The sequence below is a fragment of the Pseudogymnoascus verrucosus genome (assembly GCF_001662655.1).
Source record: "Pseudogymnoascus verrucosus strain UAMH 10579 unplaced genomic scaffold scaffold_79, whole genome shotgun sequence".
Classification (NCBI taxonomy): Eukaryota; Fungi; Ascomycota; class Leotiomycetes; order Thelebolales; family Thelebolaceae; genus Pseudogymnoascus; species Pseudogymnoascus verrucosus.
In genome coordinates, this window is record NW_017263730.1 from 52,060 (window position 1) to 76,734 (window position 24,675).

The window sequence follows — 24,675 nt, forward strand, 5'->3', positions numbered from 1 at the left end:
GTATATTGGTCTCTAGTAACTCTTTATGTCATAAGCCACAAAACCCCCCATCATACTTTGCGCAGCGAAAGCACCCCCCCATACCCCCAATCCCCTTCACTCCCCCCTCCGCTTACTCTCCAACAACCACGCCCCTCCCTGCGGCCCACTCGCATCCAAACTAACCGTCGTCTTAAACGCATCACTAAAAACCCTAACCAGCATCGCCACATTCCCATAATCGCACTCACTCGTCACCCTCACCTCCTCCTCCTTCTTCCCCACCTCCCCCTTCTCCCCCTCCTTCTTCCCCTCTCCCTTCTTCTCCCCCACCACCGGCACAGCCTTAACCTCCAAACTAGGGAACGGCAAGTACCCTTCGCGTAGCGGGATGAGGAGAACGGGGAACCGTAGTGTTGTCGGCGGCGCAGACCCGGAGGCGGGGATCTTGAAACCCCCCTTGCGACGCCCGCCGAGGAGCCAGGTGTCTGAGGGCGCGCTGAGCTCGTATGTGAATGCCAGTTCTGTGGCGCGGTGGGGGGAGTCGGGGTTGTCCCAGGCGCGGGTGTGTTTTAGGACTAAGGTGGCTGGGATGGGTTGGTTAGTGACAGCGACGAGCTCGTCGTCGGTGGTAGTCTCCGCGCCGTGGGGAGAGGGGGTGGTGAGTTGCAAATCCGCGGTGTGGACGACTGTTATAGACGGTACAGCGACAGGGATGGTGATAGAGCGGCTCTGCGCTATAGTATCCGCTGTGATGACCAAAGGCGGAAGCGGGATGAACGGGTGCGCGGCGTGGAATTCGCGGATCCAAGTCGCTATTTGCGTTATTACGTCGGTGGGTTGCTGGGAGGAGGTGTGCAGACCGCCGAAGTAGGGGGACCAGTTTGTGTCCAGCAGGGTGGAGGTGAGGAGTTCGCCGAGGAGGGCGGCGCGCTCGAGGTCGTAGGCGGAGAGGCGGGAGTGGAGGACGGAGAGGATGGCGGGGATGATGAGGCGGGTGTATTGGTGGAGAGGGGTGGTTTTGAGGGAGGTGGTTAGGGCGGTGGTGATGGCGGAGTCGATTTCTTCTTCGAGGCAGATGTAGTGGAGCTTCAGTTGTAGGGAGGAGACTTGCTTTTTCTTGCCGCCGGAGGGGATGATGGGTGTCTTTCTGCGGTTGATTCGGTAGAGGAGTGACGCGGACTGGCGGGGGTAGATGACTACTGAGTCCATGAATTCGTCTCCACTGCAGGCTTCGTAAATATCTGATTCTGAGAGACTTGAGCTGAGAAGTCGTAGAGGATTGGTTGTGGCGGATGAGATTGTAAACTTCGAAAAGAGCGCCTTCCGCTTGAATACATCCTGCACATTGACGCCGAGAGGTAACAGCACCGAGATAGTCGGGCTGCATGCGAGGAAGAAGACTTCCTTGCCCACCGTGTACGACATTTCAACCTTAAGCGCTAGCGTACTTGTCTCCTGCTCAAGACTAAATGGCAAGCTAAGCTTAACGGTTGAATTCGCAGGTAAAGCCCCAAAGCGAATAACCCCTGGACTCGATTTCTTCATGATCTCAAGTTCGCCATCGAGCACTTTCGTCTCTGCAGTTTGTAGGCGGAGACCTGCTGTCGCGGCGCGGACATGGATCTCGCCACTAGCGACATCGTTCCAGCCGGATGAGAATGTAACCTCGAGAGCCCTTTGGCGGTCCAGGTGCAGATTTTGGGAGGCGGCCATCTTGACGTCAAATGAGTCTGCGCGTTGGTATAGACGGATGCGGGGGCATTTGAAGAAATCCATGCTCTGTGTCATGGCTGGCGGTGCACTCTCGGTCTCGTAAGACATTACCATCTTTGACGAATATAGCACGAGTTGCTTAACGACGTACGTCCCAGGAATAGTAACCTGCGCGAGTGTTAGATGGCATCATAGAGTGGTTGATGGGGATGCTTACGTTGCTCTGGAATTGTAGCCTATTAATCCCAGGCTTCAAATCCATAGGTTCCTGTAAATCAAGCCATATATCTCGAGCCTGTCCCGCCGTAACTGGTACCAACCGAGCCTTTGCCTTGTCAATATGCAGGTCATCAGGAAGAAGGTACCGAAGTTTAAGCTGAATAGAGAAGCTATCACGGCCTTCATGGTACCTCGCAGCTCCCTCAACTTCGATGCGAGCAAAGAAGTACTTCAATGAGACGGCGAAATCATTCTGCAGAGTAGGAACAATCGTCATCAGCTCCGTCAGATATCCATCAACGGATACATCTTCGAGGGCCTGCAGTGCGTCCTCGTGGCCAAGTTTAACCCCAGATTTTCGGAAATAATCGCTCTTCGCATGACCAGCAGCTTTAGCCAGAAGGTTGATAGCTACCCTGACATACTCGTCGTTCCGCTTAAGCTCTTTTAAGCACCTGGTATACATCACCAGCATAGACATCTGGATCTGCTCCCATCCCGATTCACCGTAGAATCGCGTTATGCGGTATAGATATGATGCTGCGCCAGCATAATCATCCAGGTGATATCTCAGAACCGCAAGGTCTGCCATATTCGCCTGCACAGACTGAGTGTGTCCTGCCACTGAAAAGTGGCGCAGGGCTTTATCCGTTAATATCTCATACAGTCGGTTGAAATCCTCCTGGGTTTCCAGCGCCGTTCGGAGAAGCTTATTGTCAATCCCCTGAAGGGATGGCGTGCCTTTATCTAACTTGTCCGGGGATTCTTTAGAGTCAGAGTTCAGATCAACCTCTTCCATAGCACCAGTTCCAACGTTTGAAGATTGAAGCTCCTCCCATCCCACAGACCACTTTCTTTTCTTACCAAGTCGTTCAAGGACAATTCGGCTGAGAAGGTAAATCTGAGCTCTGCCGGCAGCCAAATCTTCAAGCCCGGCTTTTAAGAACGTGGAGCTGACACTGGCGTTACTATCAACTGCAGCCGAGCTGGCTCTTCGGCCCGGAAATACACCAGGGCTTGTCGCCCTTGGTGGCGGATTCGTAATGAGTGATGAGGACCTTGCGGGGTGCATCATAGTTTTAGGTTCTGGGATAGTTGCCTTCTCCTGGTCAGGGCCATCCGTTGCATTCATTGGTGCCAAGTTAGAGGCAGGAATTGGCAGCGCCTTCGTTGCTGTCTGAGCCAGTATTTGCTGGGTAACAGAAAACGTAAACGACGATACGACATTGTCGATAGCTTGGGCTGTGGCTAGATCCTCCGATGTACTCGACTTTGCGTCAGGGTTTTTCTCTTTCGATATATACAGAGCAGATGTAATGTCGTCGCGCATGATCCTGCTTATAGATGCCAGGAAGTTAATAGAGCGTCGACAGATCTCGCTCAGAAGAGCGAGGTTCTCTCCCTCTTCGTTCGCCTGGGTCGGTGGATGCCGAGCAGCGACTCCGAGAAGGGATGTTTCGCGCTGCTCCTTTAACTTGGCCAGAAGCTCTTCTCTAGATGATACGGCATTTCCCATGCGTAGGAGCAGGGAGAGCTGTCGAGCGAACAAGTAGCATCGGAAGTCGAATATCGAGATGTTATTCGCCAAGATAAGTTCACGGTACGGCTTCCGGTCTGCACTCAGGAGGATCTCATCTTGGTCGGCCTTCTGAGCATTATCGGAGCTCTGGAGGTCGACAGTGTCTTCTGAATCCGACGGGTCTACAGCATCCCCGTTCGCGATTCTCTTCTTGGCCTGCTCAACTTGGCCGAATAAGTCGTCCGTATAAGGCAAAAACGAACCGCCATGTTCAGCCCCCGTCCCAGTCGCAGCTTGCTCCCTAATAATCGCATCCAGCCCCACAGCAAGCTCATCATATCCAACCAGCGCATCCTCCACCAAGCCCACACTCTCAAACCCCCTCGCTAGCCCCTCCTTCAGCACAAAGAACGTGCAAAAGTTCCACCCCGGCAACGCCCTCTGCGCATCCTTCTCCTTAATATCATCCTCATACTGCGTGACCCGCATATCAAACGAGTCCAAAATCAGCTTCTTAAACTTCGCAATCAGATCCTGCCACGCCGCCTCGTGCTCCTGCGCACTTTCCGTATACGACCCCGGTATCGCGGGTACGACTCGCGGCAGGCGATCGTATGGCACATCATTAACACCAATCCTGATCTGCGCGACGCGATCCACCGGCGCCTTCGCCGTGCCATTAAAATCCGCTTTCAGCTTCTCATAGATGGTATTCCCGCCCTTCGCACTAACGCGCGGCTGCGTCGCCGCGGCCGTGTTCGGCACAATAACATGCAGAATCAGGTACTCAAACGCATCATGATTCTCCTGCGCGCTAAGCTTCGCCGTGCTCTGCGCCGGCGGCGTATGCGCCTTCACCCACTCGCGAACCTGTTTCCTAGCCTGCGCTTTATAGGTATCATTGTCGTCGCATCTTACGAGCAGGACTTTGAGGTACGGCGTCTGTCTCAGGCCGGGGATTTGGTGACGCCGCCCTTTCACCGGGACTTGGAGAGGAGCAGGCGTCTTCCCTTCTTCGCGATCGCGGTCGTTGCTTGATTTCCCGAGGGGCTGCGTGCGGAAGCCGTCGTCGCCGCTGATGGTGGAGTCGTTGGATTTGACGCGCGAGAGCTCGGGGCTGCTGGCGGAGGAGGGGGGGCGCGCGTCGGCGGCGGGGACGAGGTCGACGTGCAGGGAGCGGATGGATCTTAGGGGGCCGGCGTGGGATTCCCAGTGTAGTGTTCGGAGGGGGAGTCGAGCCAGGAGGCCGGGGGAGAGAAGCTCGTAGACATTGTAGGGGTCGAAGTACTCAACTGTGGAGTGGAGTTAGTGGTGTGGTAGGCACGGGGGGTTGGGTTTGGGTTTGCTTACCGGTGACCTTTGAGCTTGAAGATGGCTGTTCCATTGCAGACAGCTATTGGGAGCATCAGATCATCTTAGAGGCAATCTGTATTCATGGACGGGGGGTTATCAATCGGGGTCCGGCCACATCGCGATACTGCCCTAGTAATAGCTCGGAGTGGTAAGGCGGTGAGAGCTCAAGCTCCCACTGCCAAGACAATATATCATTCAACTTCCCCTCTTACACTTCACTTTGAATAAGAGTCCAATATTGGTAACAGTTAAATAAATTTATGTCTGGTCTGTTTCTAGGTTGCATAGTTGCACACGGCGGTTTTATTCCAATTTGTATTGGGACGCTACAGAAATTGTTCTCATTGATAAATAATCCTACTAGACTTATAATAAACACATAAAACAATTATTTCTGGTCATGAAAGAGTAAATAATCCTAACTTACAAACTACAATGAAGACGCTAATGCACCAAAAATACAATAGATAATAAACATAAGAAAACTTGTCATCACACCTTTTCGCTAGAAACCCACAGATTATGCCCTTCGTTCGTCGTATATCGTTATGGATCGTCAGTCTGTCCCAGTCGTCTCATCAAATACTCACAAACAGTCTCCCCCTCTCCCCTATTGCTGTCACCTGTGCATCGCAACCACCTCCCTCTCCCTCCCAACCTGAAACACCCTACTCATAGCCGGCAAATCCTCCCCCGCATCCATCTCCCTCCTCTCCATCGTCTCCTTCATAATCATCCCCCCCACCTCCGCATTCTCCATCCAAAACAAATGCGTCTCCTCCCCATGATTCTTCCACAACCTCGCCAACATAAACCCCACCCTCGCAAACACCATCTTCAGCAACACATCATTTGCACTCAGCCCCGCATGCAACTTTCTACAGCACTCCAGCAGAAGAGGCTGCGCGGCATCCATCCCGGCCGTCTCGAGGTAGTCGATGATGCAGAGCCGTATGCAGGACTTGAAATCATCGAGACAGTATCGCTCGGCGCAGATATACACGTCGACGCTGAGTTCATACGCCATCAACCAAGTTCGCATATCCTCCCCATCCATCCTCGGTTCCGGCGCCGGATCCACCACCCCCCTATCCCTCGACAACCTCCTCTGATTTCCCCCCCTCGGCCGCGGCGGGCCACGACGATGCATTATCGCCCCCGGATGAGGAGGATGGACGCCCACAGGTGGCGGCGGTGGAGGGACACCCCAGCCGCCGGGAGGAGCAACGTATCCTGCGTAGGCGCGGCGGGGGGGAAGGGGACGGTTGGATTGCACGCCGCAGTTCCAGCAGGGCGGGCGCTGGTTGTGGTTGAAGCAGGTGGAACAGTTGCAGCCGAGGCGGTGGCGGCCGGGTTCTTTGCGGTTGAGGCGGTCGAAGGTGCGCTGTTGGCGGCGTTGGCGGGCTTGGAAGCGGCGTTCGCTTCGCATTCTGGGGAGGGTTGTTAGTGATAGGGATAGGGGGTTAGAGGTTGGTGGCCCGGGGGGGGGGGGGGGGGGGGGGGGGGGGGGTTGGAAGGTTGGCCTTACGAGTCGTCACTGCTGCTGTTGCCGATTTCGCTGCCGCTGCCGCTTTCTGATTCTTCGTTCTCTTCTTCTCCCTCCCTTCCCTTCCCTTTCGGAAGTTCCACAACTAGACCCATCATCAGCATATTGATACCCCCCCAGACCGTAAAAACTCACCCAATGCATCAACCGCAGGCTTGATAGGAGAAAATTTCCCCTCATAAAGGTATGCCACCACAAAGCTAAACAACGCCGGGTCTTCCTCCGGCAAGTCCACAGCCTGCTCGTCCGCCTCCCTAAACCGCCCATCAAGCGCGTTCCTGAAGAACTCCGATTTCGTGAGGATATCCTTGTGAACGTAGAACGTCTCCGCTTCAGGCCCGCACCTGACTGGTATAATCGGCGATTGATGGCGCCTAAGAGAGAACATAATGTTAAAACCAATTCCCACAAGAAGACCCTTATCAAAACTCCCAACATAGCAACAAACCATCCAACAAAAATCCACACCACCCAACGCCCTCCCTTCCCATCGACCCCTAAACCCCCATGCCAAAACCCGCAAAACCGAATAACAAACAAGCAAAATAAGATAAAAAACACACCACTCACCCATCCACAGTCGAAAGCCACAAGTCCTTCTTGACACTAACGAACACCCTCCTCGGCACCTCCACATGCGCCTCATCCAGCACCACCACGGCCGGCACCGCCACGCTCGGCTCCCTCATCGCATCCGCCAACGTGCGCTCCTTTCCCCTCTGCGCCGCAGCCGAGGACTCCGCGCGGGGCGTCGTTATGGTCGACATCCCTCTCTGCTCCCGTCCGGATCGTCTGTCCTAAAACAGCAGACAACACTTAAATCCTTATCCTATCGTCCAACTCTGTCTTCTCCGCCTCACTAAACCAGCCTCGATGACAGGGACAGACTGCTGGACGAACTTGCAGATAACCCGAGAAAAGAAATGATGAGAAGGCTGCGCTGAACTCAACAAAAGACTCGTCGTCCCCGCAGCAGCCCTCACCACGCAAGCACCCGACGAGGCTCCAGGCTGCAGCTGCGGCTCTACGGGGGCAGCCAACCAAAGAACGAGGTGTCAGCTCATTCACACCTAGCTGGTATCCAAGCCGGGTGATGGGCGGGTATGGGTATGGGTATGGGTATGGGTATGGTAGGGCTTAGAGGGCCCGCTGGCTGGTGCGGGTCATGCGGATCATGCGATGCGGTTCGTGTCGTGGGAGTGTCCGTTAGTGACGTATTTGCTTGGGTTACGATATCATGGTACTATCATTTCAGCGGAAGCTCCCGGTATATATGGTACGGGGAGAATAGTGTAGAGTGATTATATTGGGGATATGGAGGAGCCAGCAGGAAAGGTAGGAAGAGGATGGCGGAGCAGAGGCAAGCATCCGCACAAGGCGGGTATCTGCCTCCTCGCCTTCCACAGGGATCGTGGCACCTCTCAAGAGCGTGGAGGCCGTGGTGTGATAGCCGGTTTGGGTGAGTGAGTGGCTGCTTGCGTGTGTGCTGCAGTGATTTGACTGCATGATAGCAAGGGGTGCCAATGGATGGGTGGTGGGCGTGGTGTGTAAGCCTTGTTTTCTACTGCAGCTCTATCTTACTATCACTTCTGTGGGGGTGGAGCATCAGCAACAGGAGCCTAATATGGGGGAAGGAGAGTTGTTGATGGATTTATGGACTGTGGACTGTGTTTTGGATTTTTTATTTTATGCATGATGATCTTTTTGTTTTGGGCGGGGGGGAAAATAAAATGATAGATGATGGATACGAGGTGAGGGGTGTCTTGGAACGGCGGGTGCGGGGGTGGGGGGGTTGTCAGACATCAAGGTTGCGATTAGATACGGGATGACGAGTTTTTTTGTTTGGAAGCTTAAAAAGAGGCCTACGTTATTAGAAAGGTGTTTATTGGGGAAATAAAATTGTTGGATTTTGGGATTGAGTAATTGGCAAGCTGTATATTTTAAATCAATCCCTACCGCCTTCATGGTGCTCCAAAGCAGGAATTATAATCGCAAACGATGCCCCTCCTCGACAGCGACAGCCAAGACTTCTCAATTCTCCCCTCCCTTCTACACCACTTCTCACCCACCACCCGCCAACATGGCGAAGTAACCGCGCATTAGTCTACATATTAACCCACCACCTCCCCACGTCGCATCCTAATAACGGCACCGCAGTCGCAGTCGAAAACGGACAATCCAATCCCCAACACCCCGCGTCTGACCCCCAGTCTGACAGCTGGACAAGCATACATCACCCATCCGCCGACATCATCTCAGCTCCACAGGGTTCACAAGTCATCATCATAGCGACCGGGAAAGCGATTTCCCGGTTGATAGCCAGAGATTTCCACCGGGTAGAGGGAGGTTTTAGGAGGGGGAGGTGTGGGATGGAGGAATGCGGGGGTGGGGGGGTTATACGTTTCAGCTCGTCCGGGTTCTGGGTTTATTATCAATGCATATAGGGCGGACGATGCAACGGTTACAGGTTATGTGGGTGACAATTGCGCGCGAGTCAAGAGGACCGTTTTAAGTATTCCGTCGCACGCGCGCACCACTCGAAGAGATCTCACAAAACCATCCAAGACAAATAGACAAACAGAGCAAGAGCACAGGATTAGATAAAAACAGGGAACGAACCCCTCGCCGAAAGCAAGCAAGCAAGTACACACGTACGTTACACTTTATAACAAGATAAGATCCCAATCTCCCCAGCACATAACAAAATTTTCCGTAAAAATATATCGCTCTAGCATCCCCCATCTTCTCCGCGCGCCAAGCGCCTCACCCCGCAATCCCTCTAATAATCGTCCCTCTCACATCTCTACATAAGCACAGCTTAGAAGAGCGCGAAGACCATGACCATAGCGCCGAGGAGGCCGCTGCCGACAATGGCGTTGCGGGGCGCAGCGCCGGTGGGGGTAGCGGATGGCGGGGTGGTAGGCGCCTCGGTGGAGGTGGGTGGGGTGATGCTGGTCTCGAGGGTGGTGGATGGGGCCTCAGTGGTGCTCGGGGCCTCGGTGGTAGACTCAGCAGTCGTGGTGGACGCCTCGGTGGAGGTGGTGGATGGGGCTGCCTTGGTAGAGGTGGACGAGGCCTTGGTGGAGGAGGAGGTGGTGGTGGGCTCGGCAGCGGTGGAGATCTGGGAGACCTTGATGGTGGTGGTTGACTTTCCTTCGGTGGACTCGGCAGTGGAGATGCTGATGGTGCCCTCGCCGGCGCCGGCGGTGGAACCGCCCTCGCCGCCGGAGATGGTGAATGGGTTGGAGTATTGGAATTGATCGTGGTTGGAGTCGAGCTGGAGCAGGATACCGTAGGCGGCGAAGGGGGCGGAGGCAGGGACGGTCCAGTCGAAGTGGCCGACGGCGCTGTCAATGGAGCCTGTAGTGGTTGTTAGGTGTGCTGCGCCGCAGGATTGGGGAAGGGGAACTTACTGGCGATGGCTTGCTCGGCGATGTCGAGGCTCTGGGCGTCCTTGCCCTGCATCAGGAGGAGGGTGATGGGTGCGGGAGGGTCGCTGGGAGTCCATCTGATGGTGAAGGTCGAGCCGGCCGGGATGACCTCGTGGCTGGTTGGTGCGGTGAGGACATTGAAGCCGGGGATTTGAGCGAGGACGCTGGTGGTGGTGGCGAGTGCCAAAAGGCAGGCCTTTGCGAATGAGTACTGCATGTTGAAGAATTGAACGCGAGGTCGATCGGTGTAAAGAGTGACTGGTATCCGAGGATACTGAATGAGCGACAAAGGGCAGAAATAACAAAAAAATGAAGGTCAGCGGCGCAGTAATGTAAAGTGTAAAAGGTTAAGAAAGCTGAAGGCGGAGGTGTCGCAGATGGACATAGGCAGCGAGGGCCAGGCGCCAGTCCAGTGTCAGCCCCCGCAGGGATCCTCTTACCTGAGGGCCTCATTGGAAATTGGGTGTGAAGTCCATCGAACTGCCCATCTTAGCGGACCAACAGGCAGGTGGATACTCACAGGGAAGAAATTAACGATCATATCGAAGGGTTGGACTGGGGTGTGTCTCCCAAAATAAACCATAAGTCTAGCCCAGGGCGGACAAGATGGCGAGAAAGTCTCTCAATATTTCCCCGGAACCTACCTTTTGCAGCTGGATGAGGCGAATCATCAAGTGATCTAGGAACGGCAAATGTTCAGCCCCTTGCCTTGATTGCGGCAATGGTGGTAGGTAGACAGACGATGTATTGATTTGAGGCGTTTCTTTGGTTTGTTGGGGGGGCTCATCGCTGACACGGTAAGGGTCCATGGTTGTAGAGCACCCGCGGCACAGTGTCTGAAAGCCACGAGGTAGGTGCGGCTGGGGGGGAGCAAGAAAGAGTCCGCAGCACGCAACGAACGCATCCATGCATTGGCCCCATGGGTGTCGGTGTCTCTGTTTGTCACTTCACCTGTGCCTCGACGCATCCAATCAAGGATGCGTAGACGGAAAGTGCATTGGGCGGCGCAGCAGCGACAACAGCAGCAGAGTGAATGGACAGTGAGTGGACAGCGAGTGGACCATGGTGGATGACGGTGGATGGTTGGTGGATTATAGTGGATGACAGTGGATGACAGTGGATCTAAGCCATGGTGCCGCACATTCCGACGTTGACGGGTCTTATTGGATGAATGTGCCAATGAGGCAGCTGGGGGGAATATTTACCCATGGAGAAGTGGGAATTTAGCAACAGAAGCAACAGTGCGCAATTACGGCTAATCCCCTCTAGTGCCCAAAGGAGTAAAAAGGAAGCAAGCATGGAGACACCACCACACACCATCAGAACACTAGCGATAGGCAGCGTTAGGCAGTGTGTTGGACTGTGGAGGCAAAAGGGGATCAGCAAGATTCTTAAGGGTCTGAAGGTTCTGACCGCCCATGACCGACATCTTAGGCATCTTGCGCATCTCACGGATTTGACCGACCACACCACAACAGCTTACCTGCTTTGGGGATAGCCGGGTCTAATGGGCCGATCCAGTGAAACTAACGTCAGGAACGGAAGAACTAATCCTCCACATTGCTTATCTTTTTATCTTTTCTTGTCTCCTGATTGCTGACATCATTTAAGCGAGGTCTCATGTCTTTCGAGTATCGAGTCTGGAGTCTCAGGTCGGGAAGTGGGAACCTCAATCAAGCCTCACGTCTCACGTTCTCCTTGAAGCAATACAACGCGCGAGTCACATGACACATACATCCCCATCCCAACAACACACCTACCTAACCCTGGCTTATGGGAATTTCTGAATATGGCAATGCCAAGACAGATATATTGTGCATTATAAGACAATAAACAAACTGCAAATCAACCTCCTACTAACTTCCTTAATAATCAAAGTCATGTGCTGATTATCTCATTGGACGACAATTGGGAAGGAGCGAGACACCACATCATCATGCCTCGAGTAACCTTAGTAACCTTAGCACCGTTCCTGGCCTGACAAAGACAGCAATGAGGGGTAAGACACGATATTCAACAGTTTACCTCATAGCTGTCTTAAACACCTATTACTACTCTTCATATTATATTCCATAGTCCTCTTCTGTCATTATTTAAATCTCCAAAAACCAATGCTATAATGTCTTCGTGAGTGACGACTCTACCCCAGATTCTTCCCTATCGCCTTCCCACTTGGTCTCTGCCCCGCACATCATCCCTGCCGTGACCTTGGTAGCTCGGTGGCTAACCAGCGAATGCTCACTCCGCAGCACGAACTTGCCAGAGAACATTCTCAAGACAACCACTGCTGCACTGAAAGACACAATCATGGGCGGACAACCTGCTGCGGAGGCAGACGGCCAGTATCCTCAATTGTCTGCGAAACCGGTCGGGCAGCGGATCTCGCGGATTTATAAGGAGCGCATTAACTCGTTTACGGCGGGTGGCCAATATGAGAGCCAAAACTTACGATCGTGAGTTGATTTAATGGCGGTAATTATAATACCAGAACCGTCGCTGATTACGTATTTGATAGTATGCTGAATGAGGCTGTGGTGTCTGGAGAACCGCATGTCAGACTATCAGTCTATAACGTGCCAGACCTTGCTCGGCCGCCCTTCAAAGATGCTGTTTCCCACGACTTTAAGCCCACCAAAGTCGGCGAGTCTTTTGGCCCGTCGTGGTCAACCCACTGGTTCAAGGTGGCTATCACAATTCCTAAGGAGCTACTGAAGAAGGAGCTTCTTGAGTTACACTGGGATGGTAATAACGAGGCGCTCGTGTGGTCTGAGGATGGCCACCCATTGCAGGGCCTAACAGGCGGAGGCGAAAGAGTAGAATGGGTTATTCCTGATTCCTTCAGAGACGGGAAAGAACATATCGTATACGTCGAGATGGCCTGTAATGGCATGTTCGGCAATGCTCCTGGAGGAGACTCCATCCAGCCACCTGATCCAAACAGGTATTTCAGACTAGGCAAGGCGGAGATTGTCGCCGTTAACGTTCAGGCGAGGGCTTTACGCCTGGACTTCTGGGTTATTGGCGATGCTGCGAAAGAGTTCCCAGAAAATTCCTGGGAGCAGCACAAAGCACTTCAGGTCGCAACGTCAATAATTGACGCTTTCGAGGCTGGCAACCAGGATTCGATTATAAAAGGTAGGAAGATTGCCCAGGAATACTTGGGTGAGAACGTAGACTCCGAAAAGGTCTACGAAACCGGCACCGAACCTCTTGTATATGGAATTGGTAACTGCCACATCGATACATGTTGGCTCTGGCCATGGGCCGAGACCAAAAGAAAGGTCGCCAGAAGTTGGACAAGTCAATGCAACCTCCTTGATTCCTATCCAGAGCATCGTTTTACGGTCTCCCAAGCACAGCAATTCAAATGGTTGAAGGAGTTCTATCCATCCCTCTTTGATAGAGTCAAGGCGCATATTAAGAAGGGTAACTTCCAGACTGTTGGAGGTAGCTGGGTGGAACACGATACAAATATGCCAAGTGGAGAATCACTTGCTCGTCAGTTCCTATACGGCCAACGCTTTTTCGAGAGCAACTTCGGGGAGCGATGCAAGACGTTCTGGCTTCCAGACACCTTCGGCTACTCCGCGCAACTCCCGCAATTGTGCAGGCAATCGGGCATGAAGCGCTTCTTTACCCAGAAGTTGAGCTGGAACAATATCAATAAATTCCCGCACACCACGTTCAATTGGGTGTCCCTTGATGGAAGCCAGGTTATCTGCCACATGTGTCCGTCTGAGACGTATACTGCGGAAGCTAACCTTGGCGACCTTCGTAAGAGCGTAACCCAACATAAGTCGATGGATCAGGATGCGACCTCGCTCTTGGTCTTTGGGAAGGGTGACGGTGGTGGCGGTCCTACATGGGAGCATTTGGAGAAGCTCAGACGTTGCAGAGGGTTGAGTGATAAAATAGGCTCATTGCCTAGAGTTCACATGGGACAGTCCGTGGAGGACTTCTATGACCGACTTGAAGACCGAATTGGGAAGGGCTTGGATCTCGTCACTTGGTATGGTGAGCTGTACTTTGAGCTTCACCGTGGGACATACACGACCCAGGCGAACAACAAGCGCAATAATCGGAAGGCTGAGTTCCTGCTTCGTGATATTGAGCTTTTGGCTACTGCTGCGTCTCTTAAGAATTCGAAATACAAGTATCCTAAGGAGGATATAGATGATATATGGGAGGCTACGTTACTGTGCCAGTTCCATGATTGCCTACCGGGGAGTTCGATAGAGATGTGCTACGACGACTCCGATGAAGTAAGGACCCCCTACCCAACTACTTGAAACATTCTAATTGAACTTGCAGCTTTACGAAAAGGCATTCACAACTGGGCATAGACTTTTAAAAGAAGCCCACAAAGCACTTGGTCTTGAGGACCCTGTAATTTCTGGGGTCAGTGGTGGACTTGTTGCTGTGAACACCCTTCCATGGTATCGCAAAGAGATCGTGAGAATCTCAGAGACCGCAGTCGGCGTAGTTTGTGGAAGCGGAACTGCCATCAAAATCAAGCCATTCAACATCGCCGAAAAGCCAGCCGTGACAGTCCGCGAAGTCATCAAAGACGTCTTCGTCCTAGAAAACGACCAGCTCAGAGTCCAGGTCGAAGGCGGGAACATCACATCCCTCTACGACCACCGAGCCGGCCGCGAAGTCATCCCCAAAGGCAGCCGGGCCAACCAGCTCGTGATCTTCGACGACAAGCCGCTCTACTGGCAAGCCTGGGACGTCGAAGTGTACCACCTCGACTCACGCAAGGAGCTCCACGCCACCAGCACCCGCGTCGTTGAGAACACCCCCCACCGCGTCAGCGTCCAGAGCGAGACCCGCATCAGCGACGTCTCCTGGATCAAAACAACCATCAGCCTCAGCGCCGCCTTCGTCAACACCCCCTCCCTCGTCGAAATCACCGCCAACGTCGAGTGGCGCGAAACCATGCGCTTCCTCAAGGTCGAATTCCCCGTCGACATCCGCAACACCGAGGCCTCATACGAAACGGCATTCGGCATCGTGCGCCGCCCTACACACTACAACACCACCTGGGACATGGCCAAGTTTGAGGTCTGCTGCCACAAGTGGGCTGATCTGAGCGAGCATGGCTACGGCGTGTCGGTGCTCAACGAGTCGAAGTACGGGTTCGCGACGTGTGGGAATGTGATGAGACTTAGTCTCCTGAGAGCCCCCAAGGCGCCCGACGCGCATGCGGATATGGGGAGGCATCAGATTAAATGGGCGTTGTTACCGCATCAGGGGGAGCTGGGAAGTGAGACGATCAGGGCGGGGTATGCGTTTAACAACCCCATGCGTGTGCTGCGCGCGCCGGTGGCGGCGGTGGAGGCGCTGAATGTACTTGATATCCGTATCACGGGGGATGCGAGTCTGGTGCTTGATACGGTGAAGAGGGGGGAGGATGATGAGGATGTTAGTCGGGGGGAGCTGCCGAAGAGGGGGGGGAGGAGTGTGGTGCTGAGGATCTTTGATAGTTTGGGGGGGACTAGTAGGGGGGTGATTGAGACGGGGTTTAAAGTGAAAAAGGCGTGGAAGACGAATGTGTTGGAGGATGAGGGGGTGGAGGTGGAGGTTGGGGAGGGAGGGGTGAGGATTTGCTTGAGGCCGTTTGAGGTTGCTACGTTTAGGTTGGAGGTTTAGGGGGGAGACAGTCCTGCGAAGGTTTAACGGCTGGGAGGGGGAGTCAGTGGTAGCCCCGGAGAGTCAAATTGAATATGTGATGAGCTCGATGGTATGCACTTAGTCTCCAAATGTATGTAATAAGCAGAGTCTCCCTCCTACTAATAACACTATATTACCCCGCCACCACCCATCCAGCTCACGCCACGATCTTCACCCAATCCGTGCACCGAACAGGCTTAGCCTCAGCAGGCTCAATCGCCGCAATAACCTCCTCCACAAGCCAACGATACGACATCCTTCGGGACTCGCCATGATGATTGCCACCCCCGCCTCCCTGAATAAGCCGCACATTCGTTCCCTGCTTGTTAATCGCCGTCCGCAGCGCAGCTACGAGGGACCATCCGCTGATTTCACGCAGGCGGAGGACTTTTCCGTCTCGGTAGTAGGTGCGGCTGTTGGTGGACCATGAGGGGTCGTATATGGTCATCTGGTTACTGTTAGGATATTCTGTGCTGTCTGTGGGATAGGGGAGGGGGGAGGGGGGGGGACCCACCACATTATCCTCCCACTTAACCACAATAACATTCCCCGGCGTCTCAGGCTCCTCCCACAACCTCCTCCTCTCCTCTGCACTCCTCGTACCCTCCGTCCGCCCCGCCTGATCCGCAGCAGCGAAGTTAGTCCACGGTGCTAAACCCATGATGACAGCTAGGTTGACGTTTCCCTTCCTCCGCCGGAACGTATCATGCATGAACTCCGTTAGTTTCCCACGCTCTTGGACTTCGACATCCAGCTCGGCATTAGTGAATTGCTCAGCTGTTGGGTCCTGGTTGCGCGCGGCTTGGACGCGCCGGAGATGGGTCTCGGCTTTTGTGGTGTTGAGGTATTGGAGTTCTTTGGGGAATATGTTGATGGTCTTGGCATTGGTGGAAGGGGGAAGACTGGGGTCCTTGGGTTCGAGGTTGGCTAGGTCGGCGGCACGCTTGATCGAGAGAAGGAATGCGTTGATGACCTCGAGGCGTGCGTCTGCTGCTGGTTCATGGTTCCGGAGGCCTTTGAGGATCTTGAGGGCTGCGGATTTGTTGGATTCGGTGGATCCGTTGGTCGGTTAGGCGGGAGATGGGGGGGGTGGGGGTGGTGGCGATGAGGGGGCCATGGTTGTTGTAGGGGTAGCAGGCCTGGTAGAGGCAGCTGAGGAGGAAGAAACTCGTCCTCGTCCTAACGGACCTTGAGGACGTGATGTGTGTGTGGAGATGTGGTAGAGTTCAGGGTAGCTGGGGTGTCGGAGTGCACGGTGGTTGGAAATGGGAATAACGCCAGGTTGAGTGTGTAAACTTGATATTGAAATGTATGTTGCCAGTCGTCCGCCTCGCGGAAGCTGGTGTGGTCTAGCGCGTTGTAGCTGGTAGACAAAGAAATAATGAAATAGGGGATTTCTGCGCCCAATTTGGAGGAGGTATTGGTCTGTATGTGGTTGCAGCTCGCCTGGGAGGTAAAGGGAGAAGAAAGCCCCCTTCTACAACTCTATTTACTACTTAATCGCGGGTGGAAGGAAAGTGCGTTCGTGAGAAGATGTAGGAGCAATATACGTTTGCAACTACTAAATATTACAGGTACCTTTATATGGTAAACTGTACTTAACGTAACTTAAGATAGCAAAAAGATGGAGATATAGTTGGATTTTTAAAATAAAAAAATATATAATACTATCTATACCTAGAAGCATATAGATTTTATAATTTTATGCAAGATTGTGATGCCAGAGCTGCTGTTTTCAGCTGGCTTTGGTTGCTGCTTTACGCCACCACGAACACCAAGATCTAGACTACCCTATCAATAGTCAGGTTGGTACAGGAGTTGTAGGTTCCCGCTGTAACACTTCAAAGGTTCATGTAGGTCTTTACAAGCTATGCCTGCTAGCAAGTGGCTATACAGCATTAGCTACAGCTCCGGTGTTTGCTCTGTATTGCTTTGCTACTGCTATACTGTTAAATAGGAGAGGCTAGGACAGGTTCACTTAGTTCTTTACTTGCTTTCGTCTTTATTTAAAGATCGAGAGTAATAAACTTAGATGTCTAATAACAAATCACTTTCCAACTTCACATCATAGTGTACGTCCTAGTCCATGTTGCGTCAAAAACTCCACATTTACTTTCTGTTAAACTGTGCGGGTAGCATTCAGTAGAATAGGAAGATATGAATTGATACAGCCCTCAAACTACTTACAAGGGGTCCTTTATCTTTGTGAGGCTGTGCTTCGAGGAGATGTTTGTGGAACTGTTTCTCGTAGATGAATATCCCTTTGCGTTGTAGCAGCCTTCATTATATAATCATTGTTGGTTGTGGCGCAGGCTGTTGCAACTTCCATGTAGACAGCCAATGACTTCCTTGCACTATTTTCGTATGGGTGTCTTTCGATACGCAACCATGTCATTATGCAGGCCTCACATTGTGGCTGCAAAATGGCGCAGTAAAAGGACGACAGCTAGGGCTTCGGTCGTGAAAGTACTATCTGATTGATGAGGATATATAGGTGGCATGCGCACGTCTCTAATGCAACTATAATTACAGTTGAGTTTGGTATTCTCACTTAAAGGTGTTTGTGGCCTGCATTTTTTTACTACGACTCTTTCATTTATATTCTCCGCAGAATACTTTAAAGCTAAAAGTATACCAAATAATAGTTCAGTATCGACGAATCAGGTCAAAATGAAGGTTGAAGCTCAGACTCCATTCTCAAGTGCTTGCAAAGCTACACAATGGGATCCGGAAGCTATACTGGGCATTATAAACCCAGATCGAGGATCCTTTACTTGCGTGGGCTACGCACCGTCCATGCGGCGACAATGCCGGAACCCGATTGCGCGAAATAATCGTGACTTTGTGTACGGACTGCTCGATCTCCTCGCCTTAATGGGTCCTAGTAGCGGCAACTTTGCGACTCTGCTGGAAGAAGCGGCATATCGGTCTTTATGTTGGCGGCACGGTATCCAGGCTGACGACATCGTGAAGAAGTGGGAAGCCAGTATCGTTGCATTAAACCTACCTGGCCCTGAGGCTAAGGGGAAAGGAAAGCAATCCAAAAACCGCACAAAGGAGTCGCAGTCAACGCGCTCATATTATACTCGCTACACGGATGAGTATGTCAAGACTAAGGCAGAGGATATGAAACAGAAAGAGCGAGAACAGGATTGTCGGGAGGCTCAACAGGACCAGCAACGGAAGAAGAGGCAAGAGGAGCAAGACAAGGAGAAATTGCAGCAGGAACGGCGAGACAAAGAGGCTCGCGAGCGAAGGCAACGTGAGGCACAGAAACGTGGAGAACGAGAGCAACAAGCGAGAGAGCAAGCCATGAAGGAACGAAGAGAGTGGCAACAAGCGTGGCAAAATTACGTGACTAAATGGGCAGCTTTTAAAGAAGCCAAGCACGAGCCCTGTACAGTGCAACAAGCTCAAGCGCTCATTCCGTGGCCAGTGAAATCCGGCAGATTTGGAGATTTAACCAGAGAACATGTTAGGGGCTTCTATCGCGAGGCGTGCCCGGATACGAAAACGACCGCGATGTTTAAAACTATGCAGCGTGAGAGTTTGAAGTGGCACCCGGATAAAATGGTTAACCTGTATCGCAATTGTGCACCAGGTGATGCGGATAAGATGGTTATTGGGATGATTTGCAGAGTTGTGCTTGAGTTAAGAGAGGAAGCGAAGGCGATGAGAGATGAGTGATTAGATACGTTACCAGTGTTTGTAAGTCTACTGAAGATGGTAGTGTTGTGGTCTTTACCAGGCTAGGATTGGGGCGGGGAACCATGCTCTGAGGTAGATAGGTTGGCGAACACCGCGACTAAGATGTTTGCAGTCGGGAGAGGGAGTTGTTGCCATTTGATAGAACTCGAAAGCGGCAGCAGGCACATGCAGGCGTATTGCCTGATTAAGGCGGGCACTAAACCCGAAGCTCGAACACCACGATCTAGATTATAAGATTATAAAGTTACTAATTACTAAAAAGGGTGTAAAATAGGCTCATATTAAAAATATAGAAAATGAAGAAGTTCTGATATTTACAAATTTACTATATAAATGTCTCCGAACGCACTTTCCTTCCACCCACGATTAGTGTCAATGTGACACCACAAAACGCCTCCTTAACAATCACGTGCCCCTAAATATCTCTACCCCCAGGCATGAGGTGGGCGTAGAGTTAGTTAAAAGAAAAACAGAAACTATCGATGTGCTGTGATGAACTCGGCAGCAAGCGTATGTGATAGTGATGGTGCTACCCCAATTGTGATACTGTACCACAAAACGCCATCCCGAAAGCCAACAATCACGTGTCCCATGTATTGTCTCGGACTTCCATCCCAACCAAGCGGTCCAACAACGTGACGGCCGAGCGCCATGCACGTGCCCCGTCGGTGTCCGTCCTATTGTGAAAGGTATCCCGTCGGTCATCCCGTTTTGGCCTCTAATCCCGTTCTCGGCATTCCTCCCCTCTTGTCCCTTCTTTCCCCTCTCCTCTAATTCTGGCAGAACTCCAGCTCTAAAACAGGACCCCAACACACCCCCTCGAAACAACAGGAGCGATTGAAACACTAAAAATAACCCTCCTTGAAACTGCGTCTGCGTTTCACAGCGCACTCTCAAAACTCACACCCGCATCCAACCAAGCTAAAAATACCCACACCTCTCACCATCCCTGTCCCCCGTCTGCTCCCGCAGGCCCCACACCATTAGCTTATTAAAAGAACCCAATCAGAGCGCGTACATAAGATTCCAGCGCCGTGGGTGATCCTGTAGCCGCCGGGAGGGGGAGGGGTGCGGGTACGTACCGGCGTGGAGACTGGGGGTGTGTGGTGCTGCTTTTAGGGGATTTTGGCGGGGTGAACTGGGTGGGTGATGGGTGATCGACGGGCAATGGGGGGAGTTTGTTTCTGTGTCTTATTTTCGTGATGTCGTCGTCGCTGTGCACAGCTGCGCCGCAGGAACGAGGTTTTTTTCTGGCGGTTTTTTTTATTAGGAACTATTGGTATGCGCAAGCGGATATTGATTGCTCATCGGGATCTTGGCTTTGTTGGGGAGTGGAGAGAAGTAGTACTAACCGGCTAAATGTCTAGATATCCCTCCAGTAAATATCCTCTCGACGGCGTCAAGTATGCCTAATTGGGACATCAAATACTGCATTTGCTCGTAGGGGCCTTGGCTTTGTTAGTTATTAGAGAAAAGTAATTTGAGCCGGTTAAGTGTTTGGATAATTCTTCAGCAAAATATCCACTCGAGGGCATCAAGTATGTCTATAAGATAGTAAATACTGCGTATTATATCCTTCTGTTATAGCACGCCTCCAAATCAGTCTCATATTACAACCAAAACAAACCACACTGTTATAATCATGCGGTTCACAACTACCACTACCCTCTCTACGCTCTCGCTTCTCCTCGCCTTACCAACACTCAGTACGGCTACGCCATGCAAGGCCAACGAAGTCGGTGTTGGTTACACCTACATGACCAATGGTCAAACCCCTCAAGGGGCGGGAGTTCTCTGGGTTCAGCCCACAATCTTTGCTACCGACTGTGGAGTTCTTGCCAGCAGCCATCAGAGTCATTACTGTAATATGGGGTGGGATGACCCTAGCGGTATTGTCGCCTGTGATAAAGACCGTAAAGCCACAGGTGTGGTCCTCAACGGTCGACACTATGGCAATTGTTACTCACCATCATCCTACATCTGTGCCGCCTGGTTATGGGGTAAAGCCTCAGCGGAAATGTGCTGCATCCGGGATGTGTAAGGACGAGGAATCAGATGTGGTTGTGTGTATGTACAATACTGCGTGCTGAGGGCAGTCGAGATGGCGATGTGGTGGCTTTGGCAGCGGGAGCTTGGACACGTTGCGGGCTGCAGATATGGTAGTGGGTTGGTTGGTCGAGGCCATGGCGACCGGCTGTTTAGGGAGGAATGGTCGCGTATTGGGTTCTGTTTATTTGTTTATTTTGTTAGAGGAGGCAGAGGAGAGTCAAAACGTGATGTGGACGTGCTTGATATATGAATCTTCATTTCTTGCTATGTACGGGCATCTAACCCTCCCACTCCGCAATGACATAACATGTATGCCTCCCATTGACCCCCCGTATAGTCCCCCATAACGAACTCCAAAAGCACACTCCCATAAAAACGCCTGCTCCCGCCATCCCGTCCCAGCATACGTAGCATAGGCAGACGGGAGACAAAGTACCCCCCTCCCACCCCAACCCCGCCCCCAGCTGCTCCGAGTGCTCCAAGCCTGAAGCCGAGCGTTCCTCGAGCGCATGCGTTGCGTGCGTGGCTCGTTAAATAGAAAACAACCGTTTTTCTCCGTGTCCGAGAGGTATATAGTTCGATGTGATGGATAAATAAGGTAGATAGGTAGTGTGCGATGTGTCCAGCGCATCTTAAATTAGTGTGTTGATTTTCGTATCCACGGCCCAAATTCATGGTAATTGGGCTGTCGATGTGAAGGCCTTCACCTCACCCGGTATCGACCTAGCGATCCGGTGAGGCTCCCCATAGCCATTCGTAACTCTCTACTCGATCCTCCTCCTCTTCCCCTTCGGCGCCGCGCTCATCCTCGGCGTATATGTGACGGTGCGCGTGACAATCTCACGTATTTGTTTTACGCCGCTACGGCTCGTCTTCGGGCTTTTGACGTCGAACCAGCGTCCCTTGAGCGCGATGTCCCAGTCGTGAGGACTACGGGCGCTGAAGGGGGAGCGAATGCTGGTGGCGCTCATAGGGTGTGCGCTGTATGGGTTTGCGCTGAGCGGGGAGCGGGCGTCCTTTAGAGAGAAGGCGGGGGAGGGAGGTATGCGGAGGCGGATGCGAGAGGTGGAGGGGGCGGAGGTGGGGTAGACAAAAGGCGAGGGCGCGGGTGATTTGTGTGGGAGGGTGTGGTCATCGTCGGTGATGGGTGAGACTGAGGTGGTAGAGCCGCCGTCGGAGTGGGCGGTGGAGGAGGGAGTTGTCGAGCCAGACTTGGGCTTGTCGGCTACGACGGGTGAAGCCATGCTCTTGAGGAAATCGAGGTAGGCGGACGGCGGGGTGATGGGGGTCTTGGTATCGCACTCGATCTTGATGTAGTCGGGGAAAGCAGAGAGAGGCGTGCGAGCAGACCGGGCGCTGAGTTCAGAGGGGAATGGAGAGGGAAAAGACGCTGTCTGAGGCGTCTTCAGCTTTGGCAGCGTCGGGCGGGTAGTCGTTGAAGCGGCCATTTTGAGTATTCGATTGTTGAAGCGAGTGTCCTTAGGCGTCGAGAATGAATGACTCGGGATGGGAGACGAGGCAAGATGCGAGACGCAGGGCACCTTGGAGCGAAACCGTAGCAGTGGTCCGTAAAGATGAAGTGATCGTGACGGGTGGATAGGTAAAGTATTATAGAGAAACAGAGGCGGCGGGTGGGCCTGGGTGAGATGAATGTTCCCGTGTGACAAGGGTGGACCAGGTCAACAAGCTGGCGCAGCAGTGTTTGGAGTATGAAGTAGCGGCCAGATATAGCAGCAACGAGGGGCACAAGGAGCAGTAACGCGGGCAAGTCAGGGCGAGTGAGCAGTGAGTGATAGAGGGATTGTAGGTTGCAGGACAGGTCGTAGTTGGACGCAGGTGGCAGCTTTGTTCGTTCAGTTGGTCCCCCTGGTCAAGCGCTGGCAGGTGATAAGGGCGGCAATGGAGAAGGGTGTGTGAGACAAGAGCCAATTAGAGGCGATGGTTGACAAGAAACGGGATGAATGATTGTGCTTTGCCTCTGCTGGGAACTAAGCGACACGCCAATCAGTAGGTCGCGAATCGCGCCAGGGTGGGATTGCGGGTTCTGTTTGTGGGTAGTGGGTCGCCCAGTCCTGTGGGTGCAATAGAGCGCCCGTTGGTTCTTGGCCGCGTTTTAGGTCGAGGGCGAAGGATCGATGATTGAGCTCGATATAGATCTTGGATCAGTTGTTGATTCGTACTGTTGACGCGTTTGAAGAGAGCGCGCAAGAGAGATCGTTGGATATGGCGATGAAGACGAAGACGGTAAAGAATAATGTGAATGCGACGATAATCGGGGAAACCGTGGATGAGGAGAAGAGATCGTCAAAGTGTGAATGTGAACTGTATGTACAGTTGCAGTAGGGGCACAGTGCTCAGATGCTGTGGTGCTATTGTGAAGGTCACTGCCAGCGAATGCGTCGAGCTTGAGCGGCGCCTGCAGATACCCGCTCTTGATTGGCCTGTGACTTCCGTGTTTTGCTTGTGATTGGACAGGACGAGAATGCGTATGTGCGTCAGTACTATACTTGGCGCTCAGTCCTCGGCGGCTAACTCTTCAACTCTTTGGTCTTTGGGCCAATGAGACAAAAGGTGATCTGGACGGAGTCTCAGCACTACTTGGGCCAATAGTCCAGCTATGTATCGAAGTACGGGCTTGGTCGTGCTGCGCAATATTTGGTGGCTGGAAGGGAGCGTCACTTGTTGGCTGCGCTGCAGTTGGAATTGGGAAGTTGGACAGGTTGACCAGCGGTACTATCCAGAGTAACTCGAGGGCGTCGTGGCTTCAATGTGGTAGAGGCGTGGTAGACGGAAAAGGGCAATGGGCCCGAGGTGAAAGCGAGACAAAAAAAAATCCCAAGATCCAGAGCGGTGTTGGAACCAGGCCGACGGGTCAGACGACTTTCGTTGGGAGGACGGGGAAGACGGGTGGCTTGAGTGAGGCGAGACAACCAACAGATCCAGCAAGTAAACGCTGATCCCGGGTGTACAAGTTATGTCAGAACAGAATGTCAATGAGGTTCTTGCTTAAATGTCACGATAGTGGGCATTTCCCTTGCTTATGTAGTGTCAAAGTGCCAAACTGAGAGTCTCCTATTTAGAGAAGGACGGCCGTCAAAGTAGGCCATGCAGATAAACTGACACAAAGAGCGCGCGCCAGCAGAGTTATATTTTGGTCTGTGACGGGCGCGAATCAACGAGATCCAGTGTCGACGACCTCTTCGCCGTTAATAATACATTGGCGCCAGAAGATGAAGCAGAGCTTCGCAGAGCGCGCGGTATCTGGTGTTCTGTGGCCCGTGGACCAACACCAATTGCTGCCAACATCTGTTCAACTCAGAAGTGTGTGTTGGAGAAGATACAAGACTGTTGTCTGACTGGCTCACAAACCTTCTGGAGTCTTTCCAATAGAAACGCCAACTAGGCCGGCCACTTCGATGGCCATTGCTCAGCGCGCGGCTGCACGCCATCATCTAGACGCCGAACTTGTGGCTGACAACCAC

At 52.6% G+C, this 24,675-nt stretch overlaps 10 protein-coding genes across 10 annotated transcripts; 4 read left to right on the top strand and 6 right to left on the bottom strand.

The window, feature by feature from the left end:
- Positions 1–50: 50 nt before the first annotated feature.
- Positions 51–4,865, bottom strand: VE01_10464 (uncharacterized protein; the record flags this gene model as incomplete). The annotated part of the gene is made up of 4 exons (XM_018279862.2): positions 4,784–4,865; positions 1,913–4,725; positions 117–1,863; positions 51–55 (listed from the first exon to the last, which is right to left on the bottom strand). The coding sequence occupies exons 1-4, from the start codon at positions 4,815–4,817 to the stop codon at positions 51–53; spliced, it is 4,599 nt and encodes a 1,532-aa protein (XP_018125378.1). The 5' UTR covers positions 4,818–4,865.
- Positions 4,866–5,146: 281 nt separating this feature from the next.
- VE01_10465 (uncharacterized protein) lies at positions 5,147–7,926 on the bottom strand. The gene is made up of 4 exons (XM_018279863.2): positions 6,903–7,926; positions 6,468–6,706; positions 6,315–6,417; positions 5,147–6,216 (listed from the first exon to the last, which is right to left on the bottom strand). Exons 1-4 carry the CDS (start codon positions 7,097–7,099, stop codon positions 5,406–5,408), a joined length of 1,350 nt encoding a protein of 449 aa, XP_018125358.1. The 5' UTR covers positions 7,100–7,926; the 3' UTR covers positions 5,147–5,405.
- On the top strand, positions 7,427–8,052 carry VE01_10847 (uncharacterized protein). The gene is made up of 2 exons (XM_059464295.1): positions 7,427–7,791; positions 7,844–8,052. Exons 1-2 carry the CDS (start codon positions 7,647–7,649, stop codon positions 8,026–8,028), a joined length of 330 nt encoding a protein of 109 aa, XP_059320278.1. The 5' UTR covers positions 7,427–7,646; the 3' UTR covers positions 8,029–8,052.
- Positions 8,053–8,833: 781 nt separating this feature from the next.
- Positions 8,834–10,086, bottom strand: VE01_10466 (uncharacterized protein). Its single transcript, XM_018279864.2, has 2 exons — positions 9,746–10,086; positions 8,834–9,692 (listed from the first exon to the last, which is right to left on the bottom strand). The coding sequence occupies exons 1-2, from the start codon at positions 9,978–9,980 to the stop codon at positions 9,151–9,153; spliced, it is 777 nt and encodes a 258-aa protein (XP_018125376.1). The 5' UTR covers positions 9,981–10,086; the 3' UTR covers positions 8,834–9,150.
- A 1,791-nt stretch (positions 10,087–11,877) lies between these two features.
- On the top strand, positions 11,878–15,579 carry AMS1 (Glycoside hydrolase, 38 vacuolar alpha mannosidase). The gene is made up of 3 exons (XM_018279865.2): positions 11,878–12,216; positions 12,279–14,025; positions 14,075–15,579. Exons 1-3 carry the CDS (start codon positions 12,071–12,073, stop codon positions 15,413–15,415), a joined length of 3,234 nt encoding a protein of 1,077 aa, XP_018125377.1. The 5' UTR covers positions 11,878–12,070; the 3' UTR covers positions 15,416–15,579.
- A 14-nt stretch (positions 15,580–15,593) lies between these two features.
- Positions 15,594–17,123, bottom strand: VE01_10468 (uncharacterized protein; the record flags this gene model as incomplete). The annotated part of the gene is made up of 3 exons (XM_018279866.1): positions 15,594–15,884; positions 15,951–16,468; positions 17,114–17,123. 3 exons carry the CDS (start codon positions 17,121–17,123, stop codon positions 15,594–15,596), a joined length of 819 nt encoding a protein of 272 aa, XP_018125379.1.
- A 722-nt stretch (positions 17,124–17,845) lies between these two features.
- VE01_10469 (uncharacterized protein) lies at positions 17,846–19,462 on the top strand. The gene has a single exon (XM_018279867.2). It carries the CDS (start codon positions 18,107–18,109, stop codon positions 19,121–19,123), a length of 1,017 nt encoding a protein of 338 aa, XP_018125380.1. The 5' UTR covers positions 17,846–18,106; the 3' UTR covers positions 19,124–19,462.
- Positions 19,463–20,622: 1,160 nt separating this feature from the next.
- VE01_10470 (uncharacterized protein) lies at positions 20,623–21,397 on the top strand. The gene has a single exon (XM_018279868.2). The coding sequence runs from the start codon at positions 20,787–20,789 to the stop codon at positions 21,183–21,185; it is 399 nt and encodes a 132-aa protein (XP_018125365.1). The 5' UTR covers positions 20,623–20,786; the 3' UTR covers positions 21,186–21,397.
- A 560-nt stretch (positions 21,398–21,957) lies between these two features.
- VE01_10471 (uncharacterized protein) lies at positions 21,958–22,641 on the bottom strand (the record flags this gene model as incomplete). Its single annotated transcript, XM_018279869.1, has 1 exon — positions 21,958–22,641. One exon carries the CDS (start codon positions 22,639–22,641, stop codon positions 21,958–21,960), a length of 684 nt encoding a protein of 227 aa, XP_018125364.1.
- Positions 22,642–24,365: 1,724 nt separating this feature from the next.
- On the bottom strand, positions 24,366–24,617 carry VE01_10472 (uncharacterized protein; the record flags this gene model as incomplete). Its single annotated transcript, XM_018279870.1, has 2 exons — positions 24,366–24,499; positions 24,563–24,617. 2 exons carry the CDS (start codon positions 24,615–24,617, stop codon positions 24,366–24,368), a joined length of 189 nt encoding a protein of 62 aa, XP_018125366.1.
- Between the last annotated feature and the right edge of the window lie 58 nt (positions 24,618–24,675).